Source organism: Mauremys mutica, chromosome 6 (assembly GCF_020497125.1).
Source record: "Mauremys mutica isolate MM-2020 ecotype Southern chromosome 6, ASM2049712v1, whole genome shotgun sequence".
NCBI lineage: Eukaryota > Metazoa > Chordata > Testudines > Geoemydidae > Mauremys > Mauremys mutica.
The window spans coordinates 31999947-32014785 of NC_059077.1; the positions used below are offsets into that span (position 1 = coordinate 31999947).

Sequence of the window (14839 nt, forward strand, 5' to 3'; positions counted from 1 at the left end):
TTTTCTGCTGGTTAATTTTGTTGGAGGGAGTTGGATGCTGTCTGTACTGTTCCCAGTTAAGCAGTCCTTTGGGAGAGGGACAAATGAATGAATAAAAAATAAATCTAATCTTATCCAGACATATTTGGAGCTGCCTAGCCACCTCCTTTAGGAATCCTCCCCCTCGGATGCTTACAGAGAAGAAATAGTATGTGAAGGAGTTACTATTGACAGTACTTTTATTAAAGGCAGAGCCATACTTCTGAACATTCAAGTGTGGGCAGGAATTGAAGGTAAAGAAAGTAACTGAAAATATCTATCATCAATGGACTTAGCTTTAAGTAGCCAGGTAAAATATGAGATCGTTCCCAAAAATCATATGGTTGAACCTATGTAGCACAACCACCACCACCTGAATCTCAGAAAATAAAAGGCCAGTCTCAAATGAGGCAAAGTTTTTCTTCTGTTCTGGTGGATTTGACTGACATGAAAAGGTGAAAGCAACACTGTGACTGCTGAAACTCTCATGAATTACCAGCATAACAGGAATCAGCAGACCACCTACCCCCTCACCAAAACAGCTGTGCTGGATTATTTCTTACTGCCTTTATAGGAGAAATAACAAAAATATTCTTGTTCACCACAGTATGATTTCTTTAACGGCCTGGTCAATAGATTAATAATAATGTATGAGCATACCAAAGGATCATGAAGTCTCAATATTAAAGATCCTTTGAGGTTAAAGCAAGTTTTAAGAGCAGGCAAGAAGCTTATTTACAATCTGTTATACTAAGCTCTCATGCTGCCATCATGTCTCAGTAGAGATGTGCCTGAACCCAAACCTCAGCAGATCCATACATCCTGAACAGTGGAAGAATTCAGATCCTAATCTCAGAGGTTGGGCCCACGCTCAGGAGGCCACTACCTGCAGGAAGCTAAGAAATCCTATTTTCACGGTCTCTGCAGAGCAGGAAGGGAAGGGGGATAATCTTGTAGCTCAGTCTCAGAGCTAGGAGATTTGGGATTATTTCTGGCTCTGCTACAGACTTCCAAGGATGAATATGAGGTACTCAGTTTGTACGGTGACTATCACAGAGAAGGATATAAAGCAATCAATACAAAAAACTTTCCACTAAAATATTGAGTTGTTTACTTTTATACTGAACCATATTAAGAGTTTCATTCAGATATGAATCGAATTAAAGCACCTTGATTAATAAAATTCACAGTACCTTTAGATAAACATTTGTTTGTTATATCGTTTATACGTATTATTGCCATTTCCTGGGTTGACAATTTTACCCCGTTTATCACTGACAGCTTTAATTATTTTTTCAGCTGTGGCTCATGTTAATTGTGGAAGAAGCTAATAGATAGGAATGTGAGATAAACGTGCCTAATACCTTTAATGTATGTGATGACTTTACCAGGCTTATGGTACTGTATTTACTGTAAACAACAGGTCATGCTCGTAGAGGTAATGGGGCAAACTACGAACTATTCTGCATAGTGACATCTGGGCAGCTTGGCACAAAAGATCTACTATCTTTCAAAGTATGATTAGCTACTTTAATTAGCACTGGTGCCACTGACCTTGGGGAGAGCAGACATTGACAAGCAAGTGTAAACCAAGGAGAAACAAGTCTTTCTGGTTAACATACACTGCACTTTAGTAATAGTTGATTAAGAAAAAGATTGTTATTCTGTTGATTTACCTTTTTAGCAGTCAATGTCTATCAAGCTTTTCCTTTTTGGAACAATAGGACGGAATGCAGGGACTGCATATACATTTAAATATTCTTAAACAGAAAAGCAATTCCACAAATACAGTAGCTTTAGACAGCCTAAATGACAAGCACGACAATAGGGTCAGTTCCCTTCACATACTGAAATGCAGGTGGGTCCCCTGAAGAAGTACTGTGTGTATGTTACATGGACTTTAATGAAATAGCATGGATATAGTTTTGTTAATAATGGAAACTTGTCCTTTCAGAACAAACTAGAAAACTACACCACAATTTTCTTAAAGTTGGGATCAAGAGTTAATTTGGTCCTACCTAGATCCCTGGTGTTAATCACTTTTATCTTATGTATAGCAGCAATCACACTTGTGTGTGTGAGGACAGTAGTTAGTTCTGAAAAAATACAGATGTGCATTATGTAGTGGAGGGTAGATCTAAGTCCTCAAGAAGTTAAGGAAGTTAGCATGCCACTGGTCAAAAATGGATTTAGAAATACTTGTATAGAAATTGAGTGACAATTCCAGTTCACAGCATGAACTGTTATTTTATAAGGACCATGTCAAAGCTGACAGGCCCAAAATGCAATTTACAATAAAATTATAAAGAAATGCCTTTTTAATTCTGAAAAACCATCAACCTTGCAAATCCAATACTGCCACGTTGTTAAAATACTAGCTACTCTGCTGGGTGATTAGCTTTAAATCCAGGTTTGTTTTTTGTGGCTGTATATGCAAGTCATGCTGCAGCTCATTCTGCAAACTTCTTTGTGATGAGGCAGGGTATTGATACCATTTCGACTGTACAAGAATCCTTCTCTTGGAATTTCCATGATTCAGCATTCCACCCATTAATAACTGATTAAAAGTAAAACCAATCTTGTGTGATATCTCAAGGTAAATATGGCTCTAAACTGAGCGAAATCCTCATAGCAAATTTACAAATGTATGATTTTTATATTGTTTTGTTTAATAGATGTACGTTCTTTCCATTGCCTGTTCAAATGTAATGTATTCAGCATATGTTTCATAGTAATAGAGATGGACTATTTCCCCCCCAGTTTAAGTAGGCTGATATAAAAGGGTAAAGATAATTCTTTGTTATTAGTTTTATTTTTAATATATAATGCATTTTAATATTGGAATCAAATTAATTCTGCAATTGTATACATTTTGTGAAAGAAAACAAAAAGTCTTCAAGATTCATGTATCAGTGTTATAGTAGGTGAGCAAGTTTCAATAAATTAGGAAAATAATGTTTTCCACATGTAAAACTTCCAATTTCTAATGTATAAAATGTTAGGCCTACAATTACAAAGATCCTCCTTATAAAATAGGATATATTTGGACAATATTTCACTCTTTTTCCATAGTAGCAACAAGTTAATGACATGAACCAGACATCACCCCTCTTCTGCACCCCCAAATTCTTAGTTTTCTCTAAATATTCCAAACCTTTGGCTGCTTTACTGAATAGAATTTCTAAAGTGTTTATGATTTACACATTGCTAGGCTTGCCAACCAAATGATTAAAAACACTCCCATCCATTGTCATGCCCTTTACTTACCTGAAAAGGGGTTTTGTGTTTTCATTTGACTCTGTCCCTTTCTGGACTGTAAAAGCAAGGACATTTGTAAGCGTTACAGTAAGCAGAGGAAATCAGTGTACTCATTGCAAATTCCTATTTTACAAAGAAGATTGCTCTGCATATTTCCCACACAAAGATATCAAGAAACAAATGTTACATTTTTATATGAACTTCTGTGAATCCGTAACTGCATTGGAGACAATGCTTTTTTTCTTTTCTTATTGTTATAATTTTAATTTATATTAAATGTAGCCATAATGGAGCTCAGCAGTCTCATAATGGTTAGCTAAATCTAGCCTGACCTTCAGACCAACCCACACAATAGATGGAAGATATTCACTTTACGTGGTGATTTATGAGGTTGGGAAAGGAAATGATGTCCTCTATCACCACATGTCTCAGAGTGCAGTGGCCCTATCTGCCTTTCAAGGTCCAGTCCAACTTCAGGAGGTAGTTGAGGGATAGAGATCCTATGTTTTTGCATGGGATAAAGCACTCTCTCCCTCCCCCATTGTTAGTCTAGTGGTTTGGCTGGCTAACGCAATACTCCAGACACACAGATGTTCTAATTTGTTTGTACGATCAGGTCAAGGGGCTAATAAACTCATGAAAATTCTTTAAAGTTCTATTAAATGAAGCATGATTATTAGATTTCCATTCATCTGTGAATATGAAAACAAAGCATGAAGAAAATACTATTAGTTTTCAAATCTTCTAATTCCATCCTAGTCTTGATATGTTATAACTGCCTAATTTGGAAACCAAACAAGAAATGTGCAGCCAGCCTGACCAATGCTGTATCTCAATCAGTTGCTTAACAGCTTTGTTTTGCCAGCATTTTGTATACTCAAACAGTATGAGACAAGATAATGTTGCACTGGAGTCCAAAACTGTCTGGGGAGTTATTTTTCTTCCATTGCACTCCTTGGAATAAGTTTATTTGTTTACACTTTGAAGGGGTTCTGCTCAGTACATGCACCATATAGTAATGTCGCAGTTCTATTTAAAATCTTTACTTAGTTACATTAAGTATTTGTTTCTCAATCTGAGCTTCTGAAGTAATTGTATTACTAGGAATCATTTCCATTTGTAGTCCTGCAATAATTCTACAGTATATTTTAAAAACATTTCTGAAATAGCAAAACTCACTAAGAAAATAAACCAGCTAGAAATACCAATTGAATATTTATGTTATGCATAGATATGTCATATTATTCCAAATTAATCACTTGTTTTGACCCAAAAGTACGTATTTTGAAAACCTGTTTCAAGGTAGTGAAAAATGTACTTCCAAAAATGAATATTGAAAAGATTCAAGCTGACCACTTCAGTTCTACTCAGTGTTTATTTTAATATTTGGATCGTGGAAATCATGTATAAATCAGACAGTACAAGTTCCTCTGGTCTTGCAGTTGCCTATATGAATGGGTCAACTTCTAAGTCTAGATGATGTATTTTTAATATAAAATCAGGATAATATGACATTTAACTATCAACCAATACCCAATTACAGAAAAGATACAAACTTTTGTAATATAAATTAATTGCCATTACAAAAAGGCAACTGTAGTAGATAATAAGGTACAAAAATCTGTAACTTCTATAAATATAATGAAACGCCAGAAACTAAATGAAATAATACATCACAGATTTCTGTACAGCACATTTGAATATGCAAACTAAGACACATCGCACATTATACAGCAAGAAAGACTATCAAAAACACTAACAGGGATTTCCAAAACCCCTGCAAATTCTGTTCGTACAAGCACAGGACATAACATGGAAGCAACAAGATGACCAGCTCAGAACTCCTAGACAAAGGAGGCCAGTTGTAAAACATTAGGCGTCAGACAGAAGCATGACAAAAACAGCTGTTGTTGGATACTGATTGATAATGTTTTTATTCTGAGTGCTGAAACACTGCAGACAGACTTAGGTCTGAGAAGCCGCCCAGTGTGGGCACATCCATACACACACACCCACACCCAGAAAGTAATTTAACAGATGGCTTAAGAACATTAAACCACAATATCTTTTTTTAAAAAAAAAAAAAGACAATATTCACTGTTTAATGAAGTTGCATGGCACTTAGCTCGTTCCTACTGATTGAATTTATTTAATCTAAACGATGAATGCACAGGAAGAGAAAACAGTAATTGAGATTGGTCATCTGAATAAAAATAGTGTGGTGTTCACAGATTCTGTATTAAGAATATTCAAGAACACTTTAGACAAAGAAAGTGTGACATGAACTGCTATGAATTTTTTAATCCCTCCATAAAAAAGGTGAAAGTGTTTAAACATTTAAAATCTACAAATCCATTATAATCCATTCACAAACAGAACCATATTCAAAGTAATGTTAAACACCTTTCTTGAAACCTTGTAACAGTTACAAGGTATTGTTTCAACCTGTAGTATAGAGCGATTAAGAATATGCAAATTGAAAATCATTACAAAAAAAAATTCACTGCTCCTGTGCAGTTGACGTTTTCCTAAAGAAAAGAATTAAACATCAAAAGGTCCTAATATACTGTATAAGAGAGTATGGCTAAAGTCACATTCTGATTGGCTAGTTAGGCCTTCTTGATATCACTGCTATGTAGCACTTTCCAACAGTGCATAGCTGAGATCTCATGGCCAAACTAATATCAAACCCCCTATGACCTTTGCATCAAATTCACTAATTTACACCAACAGTAAGACGTAAGTGGAGTTGGTCTCATTTACACCTGTTGTGAATTTGATTAATTACATCTAATATGGGCCACAGGGCAGAAAATCGTAAAAAGATTGTTCCTCCCACCCTCTAATTTTAAACTGAAAAGCAGCTAAAGTTTAGAATGCTTCCTTTCCCCTTTTGCCCCCAGAGCAGGCTTCCCTTTTGCATGCAGCCCGCTTCCCCTTCTTACTCCCATCCTCCTCCAAACAGCTTCTTTTGCAGATGCCTGAGAACTTTAAATTGTTTGTGTTATCTGAAAGAGTGAATTGGAAGCTCTAAACTAGATCCCAATTCCTATTTAGTTCAGGTGCAGGGAGCCCACTCAAGGTGCACAGCAATACCTGAGGGGCAGCAAGCGTGCTTCCAATTCATAGAAGGAGAATTGGGAGCTGGTTTTGAGTAACATGAACAGTTTAAGTTCCTGAGTATCTGCAGAAGAGGTGCCTTGGGGCAGCACATGGGTAAGAAATACAAAGATAGGGGAAGAGAGGGAGAGGAAAGTGTCAGTGAGCCCAGAGCCGGGAGAACCTGCTGGCGCGGCTCAACGAGGGCGATGCCAAGGAGCTGCAGGCCCTGCGCTGCATCGGGAACAAGAGAGCCCAGCGCATCCTGGCCTGGAGACAGCAGCACGGGCCCTTCCCAGGTGGAGGACCTGCAGCAGGTGGAGGGGATGACAGCCCGACACGTGGCCTCTTTCCTGAAAGCAAACCTGCTGTGCGCCCTGGGCTGCGACCTGTTTGCGCCCCCCGCTCAATAAAAGTCTGTGTGTCCATCAAAAAAAAAAAAAAGATTCTAGCGCTCTGGTCACTTTCAGCTCTCAGTTTCTATTACACAATTAATTCAGAAGCTACTCAGGAACCCCCACTTAGTTTTGATTATAGGAAGTGAGTTGAAGTAGCCTCTACCAGGCCAGACACTTATATTGAAGTGGGCCTCAGGGAAGTTCACAAGTGAGGGAAGAAGTGATCCAAATAGTTCAAGGAAACTTAAAAAGGTAAAAGTTATAGATACCAGTTAATTTAGCAAAGAGTACATTACAAATAGAGAACCAGCTTTTATAGGCTCTCCCTCACTATTTTTTCTTATCCTCAAACTAGTTATAAACTATAATAAACTTAAAGAAATGAAACTTCAGAGTGAAAAGACATGTTGCATAAAGCTCTGAAAAGTAGTTTAAGACGATTTTCCAAAACCTGAAACACAGAATCAAGATGGATTTCTATACCCTCAACATGCCATTGCAGGGTATGCATCAAGCAGGATATCAGTGGACGAGGCACAATAACCAAGGTATGTACCAAACATCTACTGATTTCTATACCCTGTTGTGATATCTGGTTTTATTATGAATCAATGAACTGAGAAGTTCACTTGAAAACCAAACTGATTTATATCATTTTAAAACTGCCAAAAGGCATGCAAACGCTGCAAACCTGGGGTGGCTGGGGTTAAGGGGTGGAATATGTATTGCATTCCTTGAACTGAATGGATTTTTTCCAAATTTGTTCAAAACTTTGGTTCTGATTAATAAACTTTTTACTAACATTCAGTCCTCAGCAAATTTCTGAAGGCATTTTTTTAAAGTCCTGAAAATAGGGGTTTATAACAGAGATATTGGCAGACCCTTAACTATAATATAGAGGTAGGAGCACAGTTGTGATAACAATACTACTTTGAGTGAGAAATACAGGAGATCCCTTAATTTAAATGTCACACATCATGCTATTTATCCAGCAAGTATCCACATCTGAGTTAAAATACATATACTCTTGCTGCTCTTTAATCATAGTCACTAAAAAAAACAGGTAAACTATTTTATTTAACCTATTTAATTTTTTAACAAATATTATCTACTTAAGTTGTAGCTGCAATTTTATGCAAGCTATTTTTTATATTCCAGATAATCCAAAGTCCATAGCAAATTCTGATATGTGCACACGCTGTGTTTGTGTCTTATTTCCCCTTACTCCCATTAACTTCACTGCTTGTGCCTTTGAAAGGGTTAAGAATTAGAATAGTAATCAACCAGCAAGGTATTTGTATTTTCATTCAGTAAGACTTCAGACTAGACTTTGCATCAAGACATTTCCTTGCTTGTAAGATGATTTACGGGTATTCTCAGTGGCCGTCCTTTCCAGATAGTCCTTGGGGTCAGCAAACTAGCTAACACACAAAGTAATATCCACAAATTCTTATGACACTTACTTTTCAGAAAACATAGTTGGTGGTATTTTTTGTCAACCTTTACAGCTTGTGATTTTGTGCATGCAGAATTCCATATCAAGTATATTTTTATGATAATGCAGGGAGAAAACATGCAGTGAGCAGAATTAGTGGTAAACAAAGAGTAACTCCCTATATTTCAGTAGTGTGATGACTTAACTGGAATAATCATATACCCAATTTACAGCACATTTATTTTAACAAACAGATCTTCTGCACTAAATGAAAGTTTATATTTACTGTAAGCGGCAACACAGTCTTGATAGCAAATCATAATTAAGCTGGGAGCAGAACAAACAGGTACAATGATGATTGGAGAAGCAGTCCTCTTTCCTAGCTTTTCACATTCTTGAAGGCTCGAGCTCTCTCTCTTCTAGCAAATTTATCAGAAGGGTGAAGCTGTCTTTTACTGCTTCCATATCATCCAGGGAGCAGGGTTTAAGAATCCAGCGCTTTCCTCGTGCAAGTGGTTCAAGTTCAAAATATTTTTTGATCTATTTTAAAAAAAAGTAAAAAAGAGGAAAAATTAACATTTCTTTCATATTACAGCTGGTCTCTTGAAATAAAGTGAGGAAAAAACCCAGAGGACACATTTTTAGAATCACATCCCACAGCTGTTCTTATACTACAGGTTATATGTTGTGACCGGAAAGTGTCTTCTTTACGGGTGAGTGACCTGCTTTGCAAGCCACCGTTCTACCAATACATTTAACATCATGGGAGGTCTGAGAAAGAATTATATGCACTTAAGGCATAGAGTAAAGTATATTAAGCAAGTGTTAAAAAAAAGTCAAAAAAAGAACAGCAAACAACTTTATAAACAGCTGGGCTTGTACTTTAAAATCAACCTCATGACATGCTGCACCATATTGTTATTGGTAAACATCTGTAACTACCTGATCAACCAAAATATGTAACACACAAATTTAACTGTCAAAAAATTCCCCAAACTTATGTACTTGATTCAATGGTAAATTACAGTAGAGGTTTCCTGGGAACCTCACGCAACAGAATGCTAGATACCAACGACTTACACAACCAGTTAACTCATTTGTAGACTAGGATATTAATGTGATCAAGGTAACAATATGTATTATGTATGAGAGATGCTGTCTTTCTGTCTCTGACTGGAACATAGCATATTCTAGGTACAATAAAATTAAACATTAGTATTACCATAGAACAGTGGTTTTCAACCGGTGGTCCATGGACTTGTGTGGGTCCACAGACTATGTCAAATTTTCCGAAGGGGTCTGCCCTGCCATTCAAAATTTTTTAAGGGGCTGCAAATCAGAAAAGATTGAAAACCACTGATATAGAATAATGACAGTTAAGCTGTGAATCTTTTTGACTAAATTAAATCTCACGTGGTATTTCTACACTAGTCATGTAGCAAAGAGATATGAAAAAAACTGTAAATACTCTTAACATTTGTGATTAAAAGTTGTATCAAAATACTTGACAGAAAATATTTGGGAAGATGTATACCCTAGTAAAGATTTCATTGACATTCATGATAGCAGCCATAAAGCAGGAAACACTTATAGACAAGTAAAGAAAGCCAGGTATATGTTGGTTGTTCTTCCCAAACCAGGGCCGTCTCTAGGTTTTTTGCCGCCCCAAGCAAAAAAAATTTTGGCTGTCCCCCGTCCCAGTCCTGGGCTCCCCCCCGCACCTCCTTGCTGCCCCAGCCCTGGGCTCTCCCCCCCCCCACACACACCCCCTGCCGCCCCAGTGCTGGGCTTCCCCCTTTCCCCCCCACCAGTGCCCTCCCCCGCTGCCACCCCAGCCCTGGCCTTCCCTCTTTCCCCCCCACCAGTGCCCCCCACACGCACCTCCTGCCGCCCCAGCCCTGGGCTCTCCCCCCGCCCCACCTGCACCCTCCTTCCACCGCAGCCCTGGGTCACTGGTAACTCGCTCCAGGGCGGGTCATTCAGCAGGAATTTTGGATGTGCACAAAACGGACAGGATTGGTTCCCATATGGTTACAGAGCTGCAGTAAAGTGGAACAATTTTCAGCTTGTGTGATTGGAGGATATCTGGATGCATATTATAAGACTGTCCTTCATAAAAGAGGAAAAGTTGAGGTGCCTTTATTGTTCTTTCCACTCTTTCTTTCCACTCTTTCTTTCTATGGGGAATTTGCCAATGCAATATCACTGTCTTCCTTTTAAACAAACAAACAAACAAACAAACAAAAAAAGCAATGGCTGTTGAAAATAGCAATTCCAGTCCTAATAACCACTGGGAAGCATTTCTTGCTCAATTTTATCCTACTTTTTCTACAGCACATTCCAGTGGATCAGTATATTTGATTTGGGAGAAATGAAGTAACAGCTGCCCAAACTGAGCTTGAGCACTCCTGAATTTTGAGGTGTTCAAATCTGGAGGGCAGGTGCTGTGTGTGTGTGTGTGTGGCGGGGGGTTGTGGGCTCCGCAGGGCAGCACGGCAGCATGTATGCAGCAGCGTGTCTGGCGCTGCACGGAGCCAGACACTCTAGTCTGAGTGGCACGGTAAGGGGGCTGGGTGGTTGGAGAAGGGGTAAGGGGTTCTGGGGGGGGCAGTCCAGGGACAGGGAGCAGGGGGGGTTGGATGGGGTGGAAGTTGGGGGGGGCAGTCAAGGGACAGGGAGCAGTTGGATAGGCATGGGAGTCCCAGGGGTTTGTCAGGGGACAGGTAGGGGGTCGGGTCCCAAGGGGCAGTTAGGGGCAGGGGTCCCGGGAAGGGGCAATCAGGGGACAAGGACCAGCGGCACTTAGATAGGGGCAGGGGTCCCGGGAGGGGGTGATCAGGGGACAGGGAGCGGCGGGGGGAGTTGGATGGGTTGGGGTTTCTGTGGGGGCAGTCGGAGGGAGTGGATGGTGGCAGGGTGGGGCGTCCCTCCCCCTGGAGGTCCTGTTTTTTGAATGTTGAAATATGGTCTCCCTACCATTCACAGCACCCACAGCACGCTGCCGCATGAGGTCCCCCACTTCCTTTCCAGTTGGTAGTGGCCAAGGGAATGCTGGGAAATGTAGTTCTTTCCCTGCTCCAGGGCTGGCTCTATAGGCAGGGAGCTAACCAAGAAACTACAGCTCCCAGAGCCCCCTGTTGGTTCTCAGCTCCCATGCCGCCCCTGCAAATGGGCTGCCCCAAGCAGGTGCTTGCTTTGCTGGTGCCTAGAGCCGCCCCTGTCCCAAACTCACTGAAAGGTTTTTACTTCTTTTAAACACAATAGTCTCATTGTGGTTTAAATAAATTATCAAGAAAAAAATAGGTTCAATTAATTCCTTGGTCTTTTTTCAGAAAGAAAAAAAGAGGTGTAATAGGTGGTACTTTTCAGACTATTTTGATCAATGGATTTCATTAAGCTATGTTTGTCAAGGAAAATTCCAACATACTTTTTCCTTAGTCATTATTTGATCCAGAAAACCTACTAATGTCGTACACGTCAAATGGACTTTTATCATAACTGCAATTACATGCATCAATGTTTGCTATTGTCAACAAAGGAATAGAAATATTTTGTCCTTAAAGTTTAGTCTGAACATTCTTGTACTGAGGTATGTTTTTGCAAGAAATATTAACTTTCCACTCTCATAAAAACAGCCACAAACATGCACAATAATAGTAATTATTATTTTTATTTGTATTGTGGTAGCAACCAGAGGCCACAATAAGGTATCAGAAGCCCTACAGCACTAGATTCTGTACTCAATAACTAAATCTTCTAAAGACTAAAACATTCTCCTTGCAGCTCTTCAAAATGCCCCTACAACTGTTTTGTTTACCTGGTAACCTAATTAAATACTAGAAATCTGTAGCAATTTTATTAATTGACATAAATCTGAATGTATGTACAGTTGTGATAAGATACTTAGATGAAGTGCTAGACAGAAGTCTATATTAGAAATATTACAATGAGGTAGGAGAGATTGTAGATAAGTAATTATCTATAAAGGTAACTGCATTACTAGGGATCTTGATCATAGTTATCAGAAAAGTTGATATTTCTACTTAAATAAAGAAGTGGGAACAGCTGCCTGTCTCAGCTCAGAAATAGTCAAACCTAGATTTGTTAAACAATGCAGAGTCAGGTTGGAAACAACCTAGAAAGACGATGTAAAATCAAGAGTAGATAAAAGTGTAGGAATACTTACCTATGAACAGCAGTTACCAAACCATTATTTACTGTGCTTTCCCTTTGTGTAAAATGTTATTAAAATTATCACCAATGTTATAAGTTTAAAATTTGCAATAACATTGCAAAAATTGCCTAAAATCTTGAGATAATTAAGGATTTTAGAACTGAATTTTTAATACTATTAGGATACCTATTTCATATCATTATTATTAAATCTATATGTCAGTGTGGTAAATCATTAGAATATACAGTAATCTAGTGAAGGTATGTATCTTGAAGTCTTTCATATAGTAGAAATTATACTAAAGGTCAATTTAGGTCAACATTTAACCAAAGTATACTTTGAATGCTAAGTATGGAGAGGAAGTGAAAGCTGTACAAAAACATAACAAATCAAGGTTTCACTATAGCCACTTGATAAAAGGACCCTGCTGGTGTTAAGCTGACAAATATGGCTGAGTAACCTGAGATTTTCAGACCTCTAACCTACAGAATACCTACCATACACCCCCCTACTGGTAGACCACTGCTATCTGCCCCACTGATTACATACAAGTCTTACTTTACAATCCTATTTATACTTAATGCTTGAAATAAGGTCAACCAAGGCTGATTATCAAAAGGTAATTGCATTTTAATGATGGAGCCCTTGAGCTTAAGCTTTAAAATTTACAATTATGAAAATGCACATGGAAAAGAAATAACGACATCAAGCACACTAGCAGGTTAGTTTTCATGCAACTTAGAGCAAAAGGAACAACCACTTACCAGGTCATACTGTTGTCAAGATGTAGCCTAAAATCATTTTGTACATTTCAGTGACAGTATGTTCCAGAACAAAGTCAATAATTGAGTAATAAAACAGGGCAAAATTCCCTTTGGTAAATTGGTATAGGAAAAATTGTTTTCTTGAAAAAAGTTTAAAATCCCATTCTTTTTGTTTTTTTTATTTCTTGGTATGTAAATAAAATATAGAAATTAAATTAACAATCTGGCACAAATATTCTGTCTCTGTGAGGCTGATCAACGTTCCAAAATATCCACAGCCAGAGAACCCAAATCTTGGTGGCTGCTGAAATAAGAGGAAGCTGATCATTAGGTAGTGGCTTTTGGAGTAGGAACCTCTGGTGATGACACCACAGAACAGCTGTTTGGAATACCCATAGGAGTGCAGCTATTCTGGGGACAGCCATAGAGAAAAAGGCTTGCTAGCTGACTTGTCTCTAACCCAGATATAGAAAGGGACTATAATTAGCCTACCTCTATTTTAGATATTTAACAACACTGCCATAGAAGTGATCTTCAGAATAATTCATTGTACGTTATTGCATTATCCAATTTAATCTTTACACTACAGTGGATGAACCTCAATAAGTCAAGGGCTTTAGGAACTGTTTCCACTATTTTGAAGTCTTTGGAAATTAGTTTGCATACACAAACATTTCTCCTGTAATTCAAACCAGTGTTTGCCCTCTTATGTATACAAAGTGTGATTCAATTCTAAAAACAAATATTTTCAGACTAAAAAAGAAGCCTGCACTATGCATCTGAGATAAGACAGTGACTCAAAAGCTAGACTGGCATAATTAGGTGCCCTATGTTGTGTATATGGTCTACATTTCTGTTGGAATTCTCTCTCTCTCTAACTTATCTCCCCTCCACCATCCCCTCATTTCTTTGTATTTGTTTTCAACAATGTCTTTCCTTCATTTTCACACATTTATTCCCTAAGGGATTTTTTCTCTCTGCTCCTATTTTCACAACTCTTCTAGGCATGATGCAACCCAACCACCACCAAAATGTCTGAGTGGGTTTGAAACTGTGTGAACAGCCTACCTACCCTAGTTCTTGCACAATCTCTCATCACAGTAGGACAAAAGTGGTCATTTACTAGTAGGAGCTCTTCTGTCTTCTCCTATTGCCTGAATGGTGAAAAGGATCTCTTCCTGTGCATGGGATTTTAAGCTGAATATAAAGCTACGAACTCCCACCTCAGGTATGTTGCATTCAGCATACAATTATCTGTCTTGAACAAACTGACATTATTTACAACAGGACTACAAAATTTCTAAAAACTGAGGTTAGAAAGAAATATGATGAATTAAATGCACAACACTGTAAGACTTCTGTAACGTCTTCTAGTGGTCCCCATTTTGGGTCTTCATCCCACAATGGGGTCTTGTCATGTTGCAAAAAGTAAGTTGCATTGATCCCATATTCTGTAATCAATAACCCTCCTTCCCAAACATGTAAAATACTATTCTCTCCCACCTGAATACACTAGAAATATAATTCTCAAACATTGCTTTCTCCAACATACAGATTAAGCAAAAATTGGCAAATATTCATGCCCAGATCCTCAGCAAGTGTAAATCAGCACAATACCATGATGATTGTGGTCCTACACCAACATACACAGGCTGAGTATCTGGCCCCAAAGTTAATTTCATATGTGACATTA

The 14839-nt window shown here is 38.4% G+C and overlaps 1 protein-coding gene across 3 annotated transcripts in view; it reads right to left on the reverse strand.

The window, feature by feature from the left end:
- Positions 1 to 5357: 5357 nt before the first annotated feature.
- Positions 5358 to 14839, reverse strand: part of ARL15 (ADP ribosylation factor like GTPase 15) — a 196350-nt gene continuing 186868 nt past the window's right edge. Inside the window, exon 5 of one of the 3 annotated variants that reach the window (XM_045021552.1) lies at positions 5358 to 8748. In XM_045021552.1, the coding sequence (XP_044877487.1) occupies positions 8596 to 8748 (153 nt within the window). In that variant the 3' untranslated portion in view covers positions 5358 to 8595. The remainder of the gene's footprint in view (positions 8749 to 14839) is intronic. The other 2 variants (XM_045021554.1, XM_045021551.1) reach the window with 2 other exon arrangements.